General features: G+C 31.1%; 1 protein-coding gene across 2 annotated transcripts in view; it reads right to left on the reverse strand.

Annotated features, from left to right (window-relative positions):
• Positions 1-4,341: 4,341 nt before the first annotated feature.
• LOC130629639 (uncharacterized) overlaps positions 4,342-16,923 on the reverse strand; it is a 60,459-nt gene continuing 47,877 nt past the window's right edge. For both annotated transcript variants that reach the window (XM_057442910.1, XM_057442911.1), the window contains 22 exons: positions 16,656-16,698; positions 16,274-16,367; positions 15,450-15,726; positions 15,207-15,255; positions 14,857-14,977; positions 14,398-14,531; positions 13,630-13,769; positions 13,047-13,134; positions 12,830-12,903; positions 12,574-12,610; positions 12,057-12,154; positions 11,421-11,540; positions 10,294-10,454; positions 9,979-10,114; positions 9,576-9,728; positions 9,366-9,465; positions 8,911-8,990; positions 7,989-8,123; positions 7,606-7,731; positions 7,166-7,320; positions 6,522-6,657; positions 4,342-5,662 (listed from right to left, as the gene is read on the reverse strand). In XM_057442910.1, the coding sequence (XP_057298893.1) occupies positions 5,585-5,662; positions 6,522-6,657; positions 7,166-7,320; positions 7,606-7,731; positions 7,989-8,123; positions 8,911-8,990; positions 9,366-9,465; positions 9,576-9,728; positions 9,979-10,114; positions 10,294-10,454; positions 11,421-11,540; positions 12,057-12,154; positions 12,574-12,610; positions 12,830-12,903; positions 13,047-13,134; positions 13,630-13,769; positions 14,398-14,531; positions 14,857-14,977; positions 15,207-15,255; positions 15,450-15,726; positions 16,274-16,367; positions 16,656-16,698 (2,535 nt within the window). In that variant the 3' untranslated portion in view covers positions 4,342-5,584. The remainder of the gene's footprint in view (positions 5,663-6,521; positions 6,658-7,165; positions 7,321-7,605; positions 7,732-7,988; positions 8,124-8,910; positions 8,991-9,365; positions 9,466-9,575; positions 9,729-9,978; positions 10,115-10,293; positions 10,455-11,420; positions 11,541-12,056; positions 12,155-12,573; positions 12,611-12,829; positions 12,904-13,046; positions 13,135-13,629; positions 13,770-14,397; positions 14,532-14,856; positions 14,978-15,206; positions 15,256-15,449; positions 15,727-16,273; positions 16,368-16,655; positions 16,699-16,923) is intronic.

Here is a 16,923-nt window from a genome sequence, read left to right on the forward strand (position 1 = left end):
GGATGAAAACATGACCAAGGCTGGAGAAGATAAATATTATATCGAACATATAAATATATCTATATGTTCGAGTCTGTAAATTACATACATGCCGGATTTCACCGGCTCCAGCTCGACTTTCGTGCAAATCGCTAAAGTCGAAAACCAACAGCCGTTCCGTAGCCCCTTTAACTACATACATAAGTACCTATATGATAAAAACAAAGATACAACACTGGGCATGCGAAAAATTGATTCTTGTAAAATCCAATAGACAAGTCCTGTTTGTACCATCAGCACATCATATTACTGCAATTTTAAGTAACAAATTGGCAAATGAGAAAAAATATAACTTATGAAAGACAAGGAATTTATAAAAAGTAGCAGCTTCGATGTGATTCTCAAAAATCTTCACAAATATATCGGAGTAGAAGTAACATCAGGAAAAAAAGTACAGGTATTTGGGACTTCTATCCTCAAAAATTGTGTTATTTAATACAAAAATAAATGTTAAAACTGAGAAAATGGAGCTGATAGCTATTCTCATAATTCTCTTTAACAATATTATGTATATAATTAACATATATACAAAAATATATTAGGAAACCACACTGTTTTACTTTCTTATATTTATTGCATTTTTTAAAATTGACAAAATATATGTCCTCTACCATCCTTTTATTACTCCAGCGATGATCTGGTGACTCATCTCGCCACATAACTTCATGATTTTAAACGAGGGTGCCAATAAGCCGCAATCGCCCGCATATATAAGGGCGACCTCGTGCGACTTTTCGAATTAAATTGACGGTTGTCCGCCAAAACCGCCCACACTCTCCCAAACACGCCTAGAGCATTCCCAAAATGCAACACCTTGCAACATAAACATGGCAGACGACAGTTAAAAGTATGTGCTTGAAGAGAAAGGAGTTAATAAAGTTCAAGTAATTTATCAAGTAAATCTTAATAAAAACCATCAAAAACAGTTCTTTTAAGCACTTCGCTAGCACATAGTTAGTTCATTTTAATTTTTATACTTTTTTAAATAATTTGTGGTGAATCATTGAGTGTTTTTGTGGTGAATCTTTTTTTTTGTTCGGACATTGTTCGGTTCTATGTGGGTTTTTTCAGACGAATACCTGAATTTTTTTCAAAGCGCCGAACTCGCCAGAAAACGTCCGCACTTTTCACGGTGTATGCGGCTTAGCACCCTCACGGTTTTTATTCCTTAAAATAACTTCGCAAAAATGCAAGTAAACAAAGTGGAAATTTCTCCTGGTTGAATAAAAGATAAACTAGCTCAAACGTCCTAATTTCGTGATTTACGTCTTAATTCTGTGATGTATTTTTTTCCAATGTGAGATACGCTAGGCTCTACATATACATACTAAATAATATAAAAGCTCATACGCAGCTAATTTCTCTTTGATTTGAAAAATCTCAACAACTTAACAAATGCAAAATTCTGGACTTCATTGGCGATAAATTTGTGATGTAACCAATGATGTTGTTGTCTATAATAAAGTGAAAGCTTGTGTTTATAATTATATTTGATTGATGTCAAGACTTTTGGGATGAAGAATCATCTGAAATGACAAATTTCAAATTGTCGTGTCATCATAAAAAAATAGAATCAATGTCTGCAGAATGAATTTCCAAAATGGATCTAATTTAGCTATATAGCCAGCTATAGCTAAGTTCCTTATAATTGATGCAATCAATTTGTTTTAAGCTCCAAAATGATATTAAATCAATGTAAAACCATAGTTGAAAGACTAAGATAAGGACTAAACACATACATTAAAATTCACTACAAGTAACCAGTAACCATCCATCATATGTGGGATAAGACTTATAATGGCAGAAGAAATCAGTCAAACTTTTGTACAGAAAGCGATATATGCGTCTTTTGCACAAAAATGAATAAACGGCGCGCCATTAAACAACTTTTCGTTCCTGAAGTTTCGTTTCCAAACGCTAGCCAACTAAGGTGTGAGTCGGTAACTTGTACCAGAATATGAAATACGTTTATCTTAAGCTAGACTTAACTACACTATAATAAATACAACATTATGAGCACTAGATCTTAAGACATTCCTTTAAAAATTAATGTCAACCCGCTTTATAAATAAAAATTTTACCGCCTTAGCTAGTTTCTAATGTAATCTCGCACATGAACTGGCTCGGCGTAAATTATTCACCAACGAGTTCATTTTTTATTCCGAGACGAAGAAAGGCTTAACCAAACACACATTCCTGCGGATTGTGTGAAAAATATGAAAGTAGTAGAAAAATGAGTTCAAATTTGTAAACACTGCTTTTTTAAAATCTAAATGAAACGTAGAAATCAATAAAAACAAAACTATTTTTGATTCATTTTGTTTTTTAAAACGAATTTTAGCCTGTTGTAACTTGTGTTGTACGAAATACAAATCTAGCTTCGTAAAATTTCAGATCACTTAAAAGTTAACAAACGACCATTGTAGTTTGGTACTAGCGAAACCAACTGAACATAAAATAATAATGTCAAATGATTTATTTGTAAAAAAAATAGGTTTTTGTACCTTGTGCAACGGAGTAGTCTGTTATAACATTTAAATACTAATAATTTCCGTAACGCAACACTAGACTGGTATCCTTCCGTGCTTCATTAGTCTCGGTAGTAAAAACGGCGACATAAAAAGTAGCCCATTTTATAGTTCTACCGGCCAAAGGCGTAGAACAAAAATTAATTCATTTTTACATGCTTTTAGAATGCTGCCTTCTAATTAAACTATTAGTTTTAGATTTCTGCTCAAGTTTATAATGAAATAGAAAATATAGCTACCTAACCATATATAACACTAGCATATAGTTGCAACTAAATGCCGTTCTGTTAAACTGTGAGCCGGTGGTCGCACCAATGGAATTAATTTAAAATATATTCCAAAAACAGTAGTAGTATGTTCTAAAAACATTATGATTTCATCCACAAATGTCAGGACTATGACTCTCGGGTAACATCAACAAAGCTTGAGAACGATTCCGGCAACGTAATTATATACATCGCAGCTTTTCGATTGGCTCAAATCGCGACATTTTAACAATATTTCAACAAAAACTGCGACGAACAGCTATTTTCTTTCGAGACGGGGGTTCGAACAGATATCTAAGGAGTGCGTTTTGGTTAAAATAACCCCGCCTTCCGAACCCTTTTCTGATCAATATAGACAAAAACATATAATACATGCCCGTAAAAGCCTAAATATTGATATTTTGTGATGCATGTTCTTTAAGACAATAAACGTTTCTTCACTGACAGGATGATTCGACAAAAAATTTTACATTGTCAATGCACCCTGAATTACAACTCAAAATCGCCCAAAATAACATATTTTTAAGAAATATGCAACTAGAAAAAATACTTTAGAAACTCTCTTGACAGTTGCTGATAATTATAATAGAGTCCTTTACAAACCAAACAAATATAAATCTAAAAAAAATAACAAACTCTTACCACTGGCAAATGCACTTTATTTACTTTCACCGATTCTGTCTTTGCGTCTTTGACAACATCTATCTTCTTTCGACTAAACTTAAATTCGAATGTGTTTGTCGATAGAACATGAAATTAAGCAGGTTTAGTGTATGAGAAGAAAAGCTTTATAAAGCTCAGAAAAAAATTATAGGTGTAAATACTTTCTAAATTTACTGCATTCTTCACCAACATCAATATTGAGTAAAATTGATAGTGTTGATCTGATACTGAAAAAATAGTAAAATTTTGTTTTTTAGCTCCCATCCTAAAGTTTAGAATCATGTTGATTTTCTCTTTAGATAAAGAAGATAAAACATGTTTCTCAACAAGAACTTTTGACTTGTAATTATTCTGACGTCATGTTTTCATCCAATCTCGTCTTGTCTTGTGTACAAAATAAAAAAAACACGAAATTGTCTTCCCCCGACAATTTCTGACTACAAACATTATGCAAGCTTCTTCATGTACTTTCCTTTATTGCTTTATTACTAAAAAATCATATTCACAAAAAAGTTGGTTATCGACTGCTGACCAAGTCGAACCATTTTATACGTTGAAATTTACTAATTTTAAACTTATTCCCAATTCTTGCATAATATTCAGAACAGATTATCACTTAGTTTAAAACAGAATTAAGGACCGTTTTATTAACCGTAGTTAAGAAAATACCCTACACTCCCGCTTCCCATTGGTGCTTAAATACACTGAGAAAAACTAAAAGAATATTATTTTTAAATTACGCCTACGCTTAGGGTAAAACTTTACAAACATTTTATCGCTCAGAAACCTTTAAAGTGGCAAAATTGAATTAGCGGATAAATATTCTGTTTATAATTAAAACTCAATAACAGACAAAAATATATTTAATCTAAAATAATCTAAAATAATATTTCGACAATATATAGTATATAAAAATCATTTTTAATCAACTATAAATTCTTATAATAAATCTCTCATAAAACGTTAACTAAAATTCAAATTAAAAATATACCAAACTTAACTCCTTTTTATTTATAAAATTTCATATATATTCAAATTTGTACTTTATGTTAATCTATTATCAAATACAAGATAAAAGATATAACAATAAAAAAAGTCATGTCACCAAAAGTAGGACTGATTGGTTGATCAATACCAAATGTTTTTCGTTCAGTTCTACTTTTAAAGCGGATAAAAACAGATTATTTGAAATTCATATTACCCATTTGTGATACACTGCAGAGAATCAACTTGTTCTGCAAAATCCAATTAGTAAAAATTTAGGTAAAGTTCATTTCCAGGTTCTAGTGGAATCATTGACCAAGACTGTGAAGATTCAACATTACTATTTTACAGAATTTAAAGGCAATAAGATTTTTAAAGCGAAATGATTATAAGCAAAACACATTTTTAATGTGATCTGCCAAAATAGTTCTAGGCGTGTTTGTTTCATCCAATTCAGGATTATTATATTGAATGTTTTATTTAGAACAGTTGTACTTGTATTAATAATTTTGGCCATCTAAAACTTTAAAACATTTTCATATTCGCTTTAAAAGGATAATTTACAACATCATAGTAGATACAACATCAATTTACAACCAATCAGCTGCGTATGTTAGTTAACAGTGGAAGCAAGAGACAAGGAAATAGCGATGAATTCTAAATCATTAAGTGACATCTTAAAAACTTAAAAAACCCAGCCTGATTCGCAACAACCATCGCCCTTAAATCTACTACGTGTTTTACGTGGTAGATTTACTACTTTTTATGGTTGAACTTTCAACAATGGTGCAACTTTTCGTACATTTTATCCACCTTTACATTTTTATAAACGGTTGCAAAATTCCGAATGTTTTTATAGTATGCACGTAGTGTATGTGGTGTATCAAGTATATGCTCATGTGCATGTGTTAAATTGAATATACAACGTAAAAAATAGCTCAAAAACAAAATTTGTCAAAATAACCTAATAATAATCTATATAAAAATATTAACCAAATCATGAAATTAAAAATATATATATGTATGTACTTTAAAAATAATTTATAATAACTTTCCGTGAATAGTTTAAAAAAGCTGGAATTCTTTTTTTCTTTATCATGTATTTTAATCTGTGTAGTTGGAATATGTACTGAAGGAGTCCATGTATGCCAACAAAACATCATAACAAAATTTGTATTGTTTCTAAGACAAAAAGAAAAACATCTCACTAATAAGAAAAGAAAACTTCATTGTATTTCTTTTTTTATATTCTTTGAAGTCATAAAATAATTTTTAAAATAGTAGTTAGTAATAAATAATTTTAAAAAGGTTTAAACAGATAACTGACAACACTAGACAATGTGAAGTAGATTTAAACGGTTTGTTTTCGTACCATAAGTTTTTAAATAGTGGTAGGTTTAAAGTCAAGTCTTCTCACAGAGAAAAAAATTATCTGGCTTTGAGAAAAAATGCTATACTTTTATTTAGTTCAATTTTTGTGGCTAAAAAGTTCGTTTTTTCTTTTACCGATTAAGCCGTAATTAGCTAAGATCATGTTCACTCAATTTGAATAAAGATTGTTTCGAAGGGTAGTTCATATCAAATAAGTTGTCTGTTTCCACAAAACCGAATCGATGGTGTAAACAAAAGTAGCGAAACAAAATGGCCTCTTAAGGTAAACAGATATTAATAGCGTAACAAAGTAGATATCAGCCTTTTGACTGTAGACGCCGTTTAGACGCGACCTAAAGTGATGTCACCTTGGCTCAGACTGTTTCTTAGGTCTGTGTCATGGGTATTCATTTCGGAGTGATATTCTGTTTTCGATCACTGCGTATGCCGAAAAAGTCTTCAGCCATTCACCACACCCCCCCTTATGCCCTGAATTTAAACATGTATTCACACTGCCGTTTACTGCGGTAAGAAATTAAACTTTGTCAAGTTTCACTTCCCACTTATGTCAAAGCCGGTTTTGAAAATTATACTTAAAAACGATACATCTCCGTCTCGTTAAGATTTCTATCTGCAATGTGTAACGCTACTAAGATAAAAAACCACTTACGTCGTTGCCTACAAACTGAGGACGAACTGATCTGATCTTTTTGATTGCTTGAAAAACATCAACTAACTGTTCAAGTTTTAATTGTTCCATAAAGATTGATATGGCAATGAATGTACCAGTGCGAGATGCACCATCACTAAAACAAAGGTTATACGTTTGCAAAAATTATTCCCGCAAAAGAATGGCAAATATGGCTTAGATTAGATTAAAATGGTAAAAATAGTAATAAACTTTTCCCTGATTCATTAGCAAATATTATGTTACCATTATGATGATATTATGCAGTAGTTACAAACATAATTAATTAAAAGTACAGTAGCAACTGTTAACTTCTGGTTTGCATTTGTTAACTTTTTTCACGTGTTTTTATTTCATGTCACTACATTTAAAGTTTAAATACAGTTCCCATGGTAGCGGGCAGTACCAGAGAATATTGCCTGATGTGACGTAAGTTGCAATCAATCACATTGCGCAGTTAAAGTATATAACAATGTTAAACAGTGTACTTACGACAAAATTATCTTTAAAATGTAGTTTAGAGTTAAGGTGTTAGCTGCAAGAAATTGCAAAATGGTCACCTGTCATTTTTTTGTGAATACACCAATCGCGTCAAACACTCAAAAATAAACTTATTTAAGAATTACCTGCACATGACAACGAGCGAATTCTCTTCATATTTATATTGATGCTTCTCCACTGTACTTAAGAAGTTCACCATTGCAGCCACATCAGATGGAACCTCGTGGTTTGGCCAAAGTAAAAATTGGAAGATAATGCACTCTACCTCTTCGGAATCCTCCTAGGAAAAACAAACAGACTTATTAGGTGTAGTAGATACTTTACCTCAAATCACTTGTTTACATTATTGCCAGCATGGGTTATTTGGCAACAGTTCTGAAATAATATATTGTTTAACAACAAATGAGTTTGAGTCATTTGCATTTTACATACGTATGAAATACGAACTAACAAAGAAGGTTCATGAACCCACATACACACCTGCTATGCATTGAGCAAACAAAAAATAGCTACACTACATGAAGGTAATTCAGAACACCTCGCAATAAACATCATTATCGCTAACCTTGTCATCCGTCAAAGCAAACTTGAAAGTAGCAACTTTATAATCACTCTCTTCAGACAGCATTTGCACAGTTATATTTTTGTAAGTCGCAGTTTCACCACACGCTGGCCATAACTGTGGATATCCCTGAGAAAAAGGAAATATTTAGTCAGTCATAGTGTTGCCGTTTTTGTAAAACTAAACGAACGAAACAATTTAAAGAACTTTTTGTTAATTAAACAATTACAAAACACAGTTTAATAGTTCAATAAACAGGACAATTTCTCTCTTTGCACGGCAATATTCAAATAGCTACCATCTCATTTTAGCATTTGTTATTATTATGATAACGAAACTAGTTCAATCGCATGCACACGCGTTAAAGGATACCAAAACGTTCTAACCTCATCATCTTCGTAGAAATTGTTTAACATGACCACTGCACTGATTTTCTTTTGATAAATCATTGCCCAGAAGTCACCAATTGTCTCAGGCAATGGATGATTTGTTGCAATAAAGGCGTCTTTCTGTTTGTAACCCTAAAAAATCGAAAAGTAAAAAAATACAGATAACATGCAGTTTTAAATGTACTTAAAAATAACTAACTTCTCAGTTGAAGTGGTGGGATTGTAAATTTATGGACCTTTTTATCGTATGACTAAAAAGGCTTAAAAATGTTTATGGCGCACCGACCAGTAGTCAAACTTTAAAATTCCAGCCCACTAGATTGGTTAAAATGCACTCCAAGCTGTGGAATTACAAAATCAATTTAAAAATGAAAAAAACGACCGGTAGCCTTGTGGTAGAACGCTCGTTGTTAGTACGGAAGCTCATTGGATTAAACCCAAGCCAGTTTTATCGTAGCTCAGATGAAAACTTAAAAGACACTAAGAATCCCTACGCAGTACCGTCGATGATAGCAGCACAAATAGAAAGAGGTTAATACACTAATTGTTTTCTTTTTCTGTGTTTTAATCTAAATGGCGCGTTTGATACATTTTTAAGGGGCGCTCCTCACCCACTGATCCACTACCACTTATTGACTACAGCCCTGATTACTCTAACATTCCTGATTATTCCAAAAAAAGCAACATAAAAAGCTTTTAATATCTTAAATTTAGAATTTTTTTCATTACACTTTGATGGGTGTGTTGGATAAAATAATGATTAACGAATCAAGTTCAAATTAATAAGAAATGATCTGTCTGATTACATTGGGACATTTCAGAAACTATTTCTTGATCACCGATCATTTATTAAAATCCTGATTTTTTTTCTGTTACTAATGAGTAAAAAAATTAGCATGTAAAAAAAGAATATACTTACATCTACATAAACTGCATTTATATATTCGGCACCTTCCTCGTAATAAGATGTGTGTGTCAACATTACCCTGTAATCGTCACCTGTGTGGAAATGATAAAAAAAACGGTAATATCTGTTTTACACGTTACTAAGCAGAATAAGGTAACTCCGCATGATGACAACAATACACAAAAGCTGGACTTCGCCGCTCCAGTATTAATTTTGATAACAAAAAAAGTACCACAATTCACAGTTTTCCGTCCTGTGCTCTTTCAAAATAAAAATTCAAAGTTGCAATAAACAGTTATATTTTTATTAGCCATGCTTTTTCAAATAAACCACGACACAAAATACAAAGACGGATTCCCAAATACAAAAACCTAACAAGGATGCTAGTTTCCAAACTGTCATGCAAAAATTAATTCCACATATTAAAAAGGGCTTATAAGCCAAATAGGATAGCAAATTCATCTTACGTGGTAAGATAAACGAATGTCTGTTTTTCGCCCTGTTTACGTCGCGTTTTCCAGACATTGAATCTTCATCAGCTAGAGGAGCTGTCAATATCTCAAGTCTCTACAATTAACAAATATATGGAAAAATACAAGTATAATAAAAGTAACGAATAGCGGAAGCCTGAAAGTTACACAAAATACTACAGAAGTGGGATAACATAAAATGCATACCTGGTACTGCAGCTGAAAACCTGATTTATTTGTGTTCTCTTGATTAGGACGTAGCAGGTTTCTGTATTTAATTTTAATATCCGAAGCATTGATCTCAGTAATGCCAGATATGAACGCTTCATATAGTGCATGATAAATAAACATGTACTGGTCCTAAACATATCAACAATTTATTTGTGTTGGTTTTCTCTAAAGAACTTATTTCATTCTTTAGTAAATAAATAAGTTACTGATTTGGTTTTCACAACATTCATAACACAAAAAAAATCTTTTTAAGTCTAAGGTTAAACTAAAACGAGCAAACAAAAATTAGAGTTGCAATTTCGGGTCACTAGTGACATAAAATATTATATCGTTTGCCCCCCCCTCCCCAAAAATCATCAAAAGTCAAAATATAACTCACTTCAGTCTGCACCATATGAATCCTTCTTGTGCGCAGAAAGTTGACAAAGTTGAACACGTCAACCTTGTTAGTCTGTTTAGAAAGATGTAACATGGAATCAATGCATATAAATGTACCAGTTCTGCCAACACCAGCACTAAAAAGAAAATGAGTACATAATCAATTTGAAATAATTAAATATGTTATCGTTTTTTTTCATGTACAGGAAACCCATTTTACCAAGTCAATATGTTAGTTTTGGGCCTGATGGAAGTATTCCACGACCCATAAATGAAACATAAAAGATTGGCAACCTATGTCGAATATTCAATTCACCTGCAATGCACCAGAATAGGTTTGGTCATTTGCTCAATAGGGTACTCTTTCCGAATTTTATGTCGCAAATTGATTATATTGGATGGGAATTCAGGAACACCATGATCAGGCCAACTCATGTAATGATACTGTTGCACATCGCGTATTTCTTTGGAACCAGCCTATAGCAAAAATGTTAGATTAAAAAAATTAAAATGATGTCAGATAAATAATTTCGGAAATTAACATTTTTGAGACCTATTTTTTCTCAATTACACAAGAGAAAGTGTAATCTAGGAAAAAACATTATCTCAAAAGATTTTTGCAGCGTGCTAGGGCAAGACAATTTTTGCAATGAAATCTAGATAATATTTAAGATCTGGACATTATAGAGACACGTAGTCTTAATAGATAAACCCTTGGTGCTCATTTGTTTTTTAAAAAGAAGTTTAGCTTTGTAATGTTGTTTATAAATTTCTTCAAAATGAAAAAACAAACAATTCGCAAGGTCTGTTTCTAAGGTTGGTTAGTAATGAGTTACAAATAGTCTTATTTACTTGAAGGGATGTTCAAATGAGTTTCTTTTATACAAAATATCAACAAAAAAATCGTAGAAAACTACATAATCGGCATAAATAACGCTGTCAAAACGCACTGTTAGTGTTTTTTTTAAAATATGCATTTTACGTTATTTATTTATAATTCCACTTGTACAATAACTTCAATTGCCAAGTCTATTCCAACGTCGGAATTTATTGTCATCTGATAAACTGCTCAGAATAACATCAAAACGAGTTAATTTCTCTTTAGACATTAAACTATTTTACCTTCATTCCCTCGAATTTTTACTAAGTAATAATTTCCCGAAAATTTTAATTGATAAATAATAATTTCCCGAAAATTTTAATTGATAAATAATAATTTCCCGAAAATTTTAATTGATAAATAATAATTTCCCGAAAATTTTAATTGATAAATAATAATTTCCCGAAAATTTTAATTGATAAATAATAATTTCCCGAAAATTTTAATTGATAAATAATAATTTCCCGAAAATTTTAATTGATAAATAATAATTTCCCGAAGAAAATGTTGTTTTACAATTAACCGATTTGTTCCCTTCATTAAATAAGATATTAAAAACTTACCTTTTTTAACGAGAAAGATCTTACTACAACATCTGTGAAGGAATCAGTAAAAGTAAGCGTCACTTGAATATCACCATATTGCTGTGTCCCAGATGTTGGCCAATACTGCTCACATTTTCTCTAAATATTAATTACCAAATAAAATTAAGAAACAATTTTATACCCAGGAGAACGACATTACATGTAAAATTTATCTATTGAAGGATAAAACTAAACTGCATAGAAAATTGAAGAATCTAACACTTGCTCTATATTTAACATTTTCCTAAGGACTGAAAATGTTAGTAATTGCCGTCTCCAGGAGTTATTTGCATTTTATAAAAGGCGTCATTTTAAAACCTGAAATAATCATATTAGTGTTTTAACCTTTGTAACGTGATACCTTGATATTTAAAAAATGATTAGATAAATAAGACGAAGTTAAAATGTATCATTTTGTTTACACAGAGTTTTCTCAAGAAGTCTATTCTTCAAAAGCGTTTTAATTTTATCACCGGATATAGAAGCACAGAAAGCAAAGTTTCGATGTATAACCACACAATTAAAATTAAAGATTAACCAATCTTTTTTTAATCTGATTTTACAGATAAAAAGAACTCACCAAAAATTTATCAACCTAAATATTCATTTCAATACCTTTGATCTTTCCACCAAATTTGTAGCCATAACAATAACAGGTACGTCTTGTTCCCACACCATTTGCCAGAAATCAACGATCGAGGCTTTATTAGGTCCTGTTATGTAAATATGACGTAGTGTTTACTTTGTGCATGTTTTGTTATTGTCAAAGAAAATGTTTCTTGGGTCGAATACAATAAATGTTAAGGTAAGACTTCAATTTGGCAAATCAAGATCAATTCATGCAAAAGTAGGAGTCAATCCTACTTTTTGTCAATAGACGTTGACTGATTCGATCGATTTAATCTTTTTTTTTTCAAAGTGAAAACGTGGTTTTGGAGATTGGGGTTTACAGTCATTGGGAATTGGTCAATATTTAGTGACATTAGAAAGTATAAAATATATCAATCCAAACAAATCAACGTCATATTTTAAATAGCAAACTAAAAGATCAGCATTGACAACTTTTTTGATAACTTATGGCTACACGATTCGTTTTTTTCTTAAACGTCTTCTAGGCAAAAAAAAATCATACCTTGAGAAGCTATATACATATTTGGTGTAGAGTAACCCTAGAAAGATGAAATTCTAATAAACGCAAAAATATATTTACCACAAAAAGGGATTATTTTTCCTATTTCAAATACCTCACTATCAATCTTAAACACTTAGAATAATTATTCCAATTGTATCATCTCAGCGTAAAATTGCAAATGCAATATTAAATACCGTGATAGCGATGATGATATCACAGATAACATTATGAAGAACCTTAAGAAGTGCAAACCTACATGGATATGCGATGCATTGATATAATCGCTACCATCGGCTAACGGTTTCTTTAAACGCACTCTAGAATGGTCGTCTAAATGAAAACTTAAGTTGTTTTACCACAAACGCAAATGGAATGGACAATTTATATTTATTTTCCATACATATTAACTATTATTAATAAGTGCCAACAGAAACAGTTTTACGTTCATTTAAGAAATAAAAGCGTATACGTACATGCAACAATGTTAGCATATCTGTTCTTTGGTTTTAGTTCCGACTTGTTTGCTATCGTCCATCTGTATTGCTGCCCAGAATTCAAATCCTGATCACACAAAAGCATTTAATTTATCGCAATCATTTTTTTGGAGTATAAGTTAAGTGGATAGTGGCAACTGCATGTCAAATAACTTAAGGTACTATGTTCTCTTAAACTTCAGAAGCGACAAAAAGCGTTAAAGAGCTATAAAAAAAGTAGAAATAGGGAGCGATAGAATGTTCTAGATAGCCATAGTGAACGGTATAATTTTAGATACAGATCCTATTAGAAAGAGAAGCTATTGCTTATTACAATATATTACATACATTATATATATATTACAACATTATCAGATAAAAAAGGAAAAAAGGTTGATTTTGTTATTTTTACTTGATCGTTTTTTTAAAACAGAAAAAATCAGCCAATAGTTGACATCTAAATGCTTAATTTAGGCGTTCAATAGAATCACTTTGCGCGTTTTTATTACCAAGGGACAACAGAGGTTTTCTTATTATAGATAATAACATTCTATCGCTTAAGAAAAAGTCAATTTATGCTCACCTTATATTCTTGCGTAAGGGCGTCATGGCTGTCCTTTTTTAATCTCTCCCAGTATATAGGAAAATCAACAACGTTAACTGGTGGATAACGTGCATCTAATTCAACTGATGTAGGAGGTTTTCTGTCAAGAATAGTATCAGCTGAAATAAAATATCATAAGATTTTAAAACACAAATTTTATGCCAACTCCAACAATACAACGGTTTCTACTACGATTTCATGTTCCTTAATGATTTTTATGCGTCTTATCATATGGTTAGAGTTTTTCTCGCACTGTGATTGGCTAATCTACACGAAGTATATGAGCTGATATTTTTTCCTTATTGGTTTCTTAAAAAACGAGAACTTGTCAGTAAATTTGTTCAATAATTTACCTCATAAAAAACATAAAATTATTTCTACGAAACAAAAACTAACAATCAATCATAAATATTCACAGTTCAATTATTCTTTCGTTCCGTACAGATTTTAAGTTTAACTCGGTATCTTTAGTTTAGTGAGGTTATATCTACAGCGCGTTGAAGAATTTTGTGTTTAATTTGATTGAACTTATTATACACCGCGATACAACTACTACTTATTATATTGCTTTGAGTGAATTTCATTTCGATACGTAAACAATGCAACAATCGGTTTTACAAAATCTATTTATTTATTTTCTAAATTTGCTTTTTAAAAGAATTTGATTCTTAAAATACTTTTGAAGTGGATATCGTCGTATAATTGTACATTTGCATACTATAGTTACCAGCTAAAACAATTACTTACAAGCCTTTTCATCCATATCTGCACTAGGGTTGACTTCACCCATTTCTACCATTCCAGTTGATCTTTCGCTGTCACTAAGAATTGACAAATCTTGATGTTCCCTTTTTCCTCGAACATTGTTGTGACGTCTAATTCTAGTAAAAATAATGTCCAATAATTAATTAAATTTAAACAACACTATTTTTGTGGAAATAACTTCTAGAATATGGAAACTTAGGAGAACACCCACCATAAGACTATGTAAATCTGTTAATCATTAATAGCACAATAATCCATCATTCGCTTAGTAAAACTATAGGCAAACTATAATTTATTTTCAATTATACAGGTAATTCCATAAAGTGAAAGCGCAGTAATTTTTAGATCATGAAATATATAAAACACACCCATATAAAAACAAGTGAATTTACACGCCCTGAATTTGCAAATAGTTATAAATTTACTATTTCAACCACTTACCGGATAATAAAAAGTGCAGCCAATATGATCACAATGATGCACACAACTACTACACTTACAACAGCAATTGTTGTTGTGTTGGAGGAATCGCCACCAGTTGGAGAACCTTTCGGTGATTTACCTGTACAAATATAAATGACTTATTTTTCTTGTAAATTCTCTATAAAAATTTAGGACCCTGCAATTTAAGATGTTTGACTATATCTGCACATCGTTTTAGTAATTAAAAAGCCTAGTTGCTCGAATGAAACCTATTTTGTTTCAATCAAATCTTTTAAAAAATACCTTACTATAATTTATGTAAAACAATTTACGGATATAAAATACAAGAAAATTAATAGGCAACATACCGTTAGTTTTAACAGATGATAGCCAAGGTGTAGAATAGAATCTTTCACCCTAAGAAACCGTGAAGTTTGAATAAAACTGATCATGCACATTCTGTGATGCTAAAATCTCTCAGGTTTAAGAAAAGATGTATAAATAGTTTAATTCCCATTTAATTTTAAGTAAAGTACTACTTTTAAACAATTAACCTTTCGAACAGCTCAAAAATTCAAAGCCTATGCAAAATACAAGTCATTTATATATACCTCATAATATGCCCTTTGCAATATTGAGTACTCAGTACCACGTGTCAATTCTACATTTACGAATGATGTGAAACTGTATGTCGAATCTCTCTTCACTCTAAAAGATTGCTGATTGTATATTTTTCCATCTCCTACTTTGAACTTGGAATAATCACTAAACTTCTCAGCAGGAAACTCAGCAGCGATATAAAGTTTTTTATTGTTTTCGCTATATGGTTCTAAGTTAGTTGGATCAAGTGAGGTTATGCTACCTGCAGCGACAATTATTTGATAGTACCTAAACGATTTTAAAGATATATAAAAAATACATTGCATTAAAGGTCTAGACAGTCCACTCTTCCACAAAATAGAATGTTCAGACTTTTCTTAGGCAATTTATTTAATGATTTTGACCAGAGGATGTTATTCAAAAATGCTCCATTGAGCAACATCAAAAAATATCAGAATATAAAAGTATTCAAATTTTTAATAATAAATTCACTTATTTTAGAAAACAAAGCTTCTTGTGTAAAGTACATCGTCGATTTAAAATTGTACATGAAAAGTTTTGTTTTTTTAATATATATCTGGCGAAAAAGAGATTACTTAAGTTTTTCTTTTTGTTAAAAATTAGTTTTTTAACTAACTAGAATCTCAACCTTTTTCAGGTTCTTGGACATTGCATGAATGTTGTGCATAAAAAAACGCCTTCAGCTTACGTCAAACAAACTGGGAAAATTCAATGAATGACTGAAACGAATAAATGTAGTTCAGAAAGGTAAAGGATATTTACCTCACAAGAAAAAAAGAATGCCACCCAATGAAAAAGGTACAAAAAGACATACTTAACATTACTTGGACCTTTTGATAATTGAATTGTTATTGACGTATCTGTCTTCTCTGTATTATTTTTCTCAATTTTTAAAAGATCTCTGCGTTCTAAAATTTTTTAAACATCATGCTTAATTATGCAATAGATATTTTAATAGATTCTTATCCAAAGTAAATCACTTTATATACTAACAATATTAACAAGTCCCACTAAAACCGAAATAAGTAAATCAAGGCGGACTTCTACGGTGCTAAGCAAATGGTGAAAAATAACCCTGTCTAAAATTAAATCAAATACAAATAACGTTGTTGTACATGCTAACAAAGCTGGTTTTATGTTTACTGCTTTAAAATAATTAACCAAAATGTAAAAACACAGAGTAGCAAGCAAATCACCTATCATTTTGCTTGAAAAATTACCACGTAGCCTAGTACCATTCTAAATAATAATAAAAAACACAGTGTTCACAACAGATCTGGTAGCAGATTGTTTACTATTAGTACAGTAGAGTAGCGTCAAAAACTGATTATACAATATATTACTTTTAGTGCTTAGCATGTGGCGTAATATCAGTCCTATGTTTACATACCTTAGTAGCTTAAATGGAAGCAAAAAACTTAAGAGCGCTTAGAAAACACTCCTGAAAACTATATTTTGTATTAT

This window comes from Hydractinia symbiolongicarpus, chromosome 2 (assembly GCF_029227915.1).
Source record: "Hydractinia symbiolongicarpus strain clone_291-10 chromosome 2, HSymV2.1, whole genome shotgun sequence".
NCBI classification, from domain to species: Eukaryota; Metazoa; Cnidaria; class Hydrozoa; order Anthoathecata; family Hydractiniidae; genus Hydractinia; species Hydractinia symbiolongicarpus.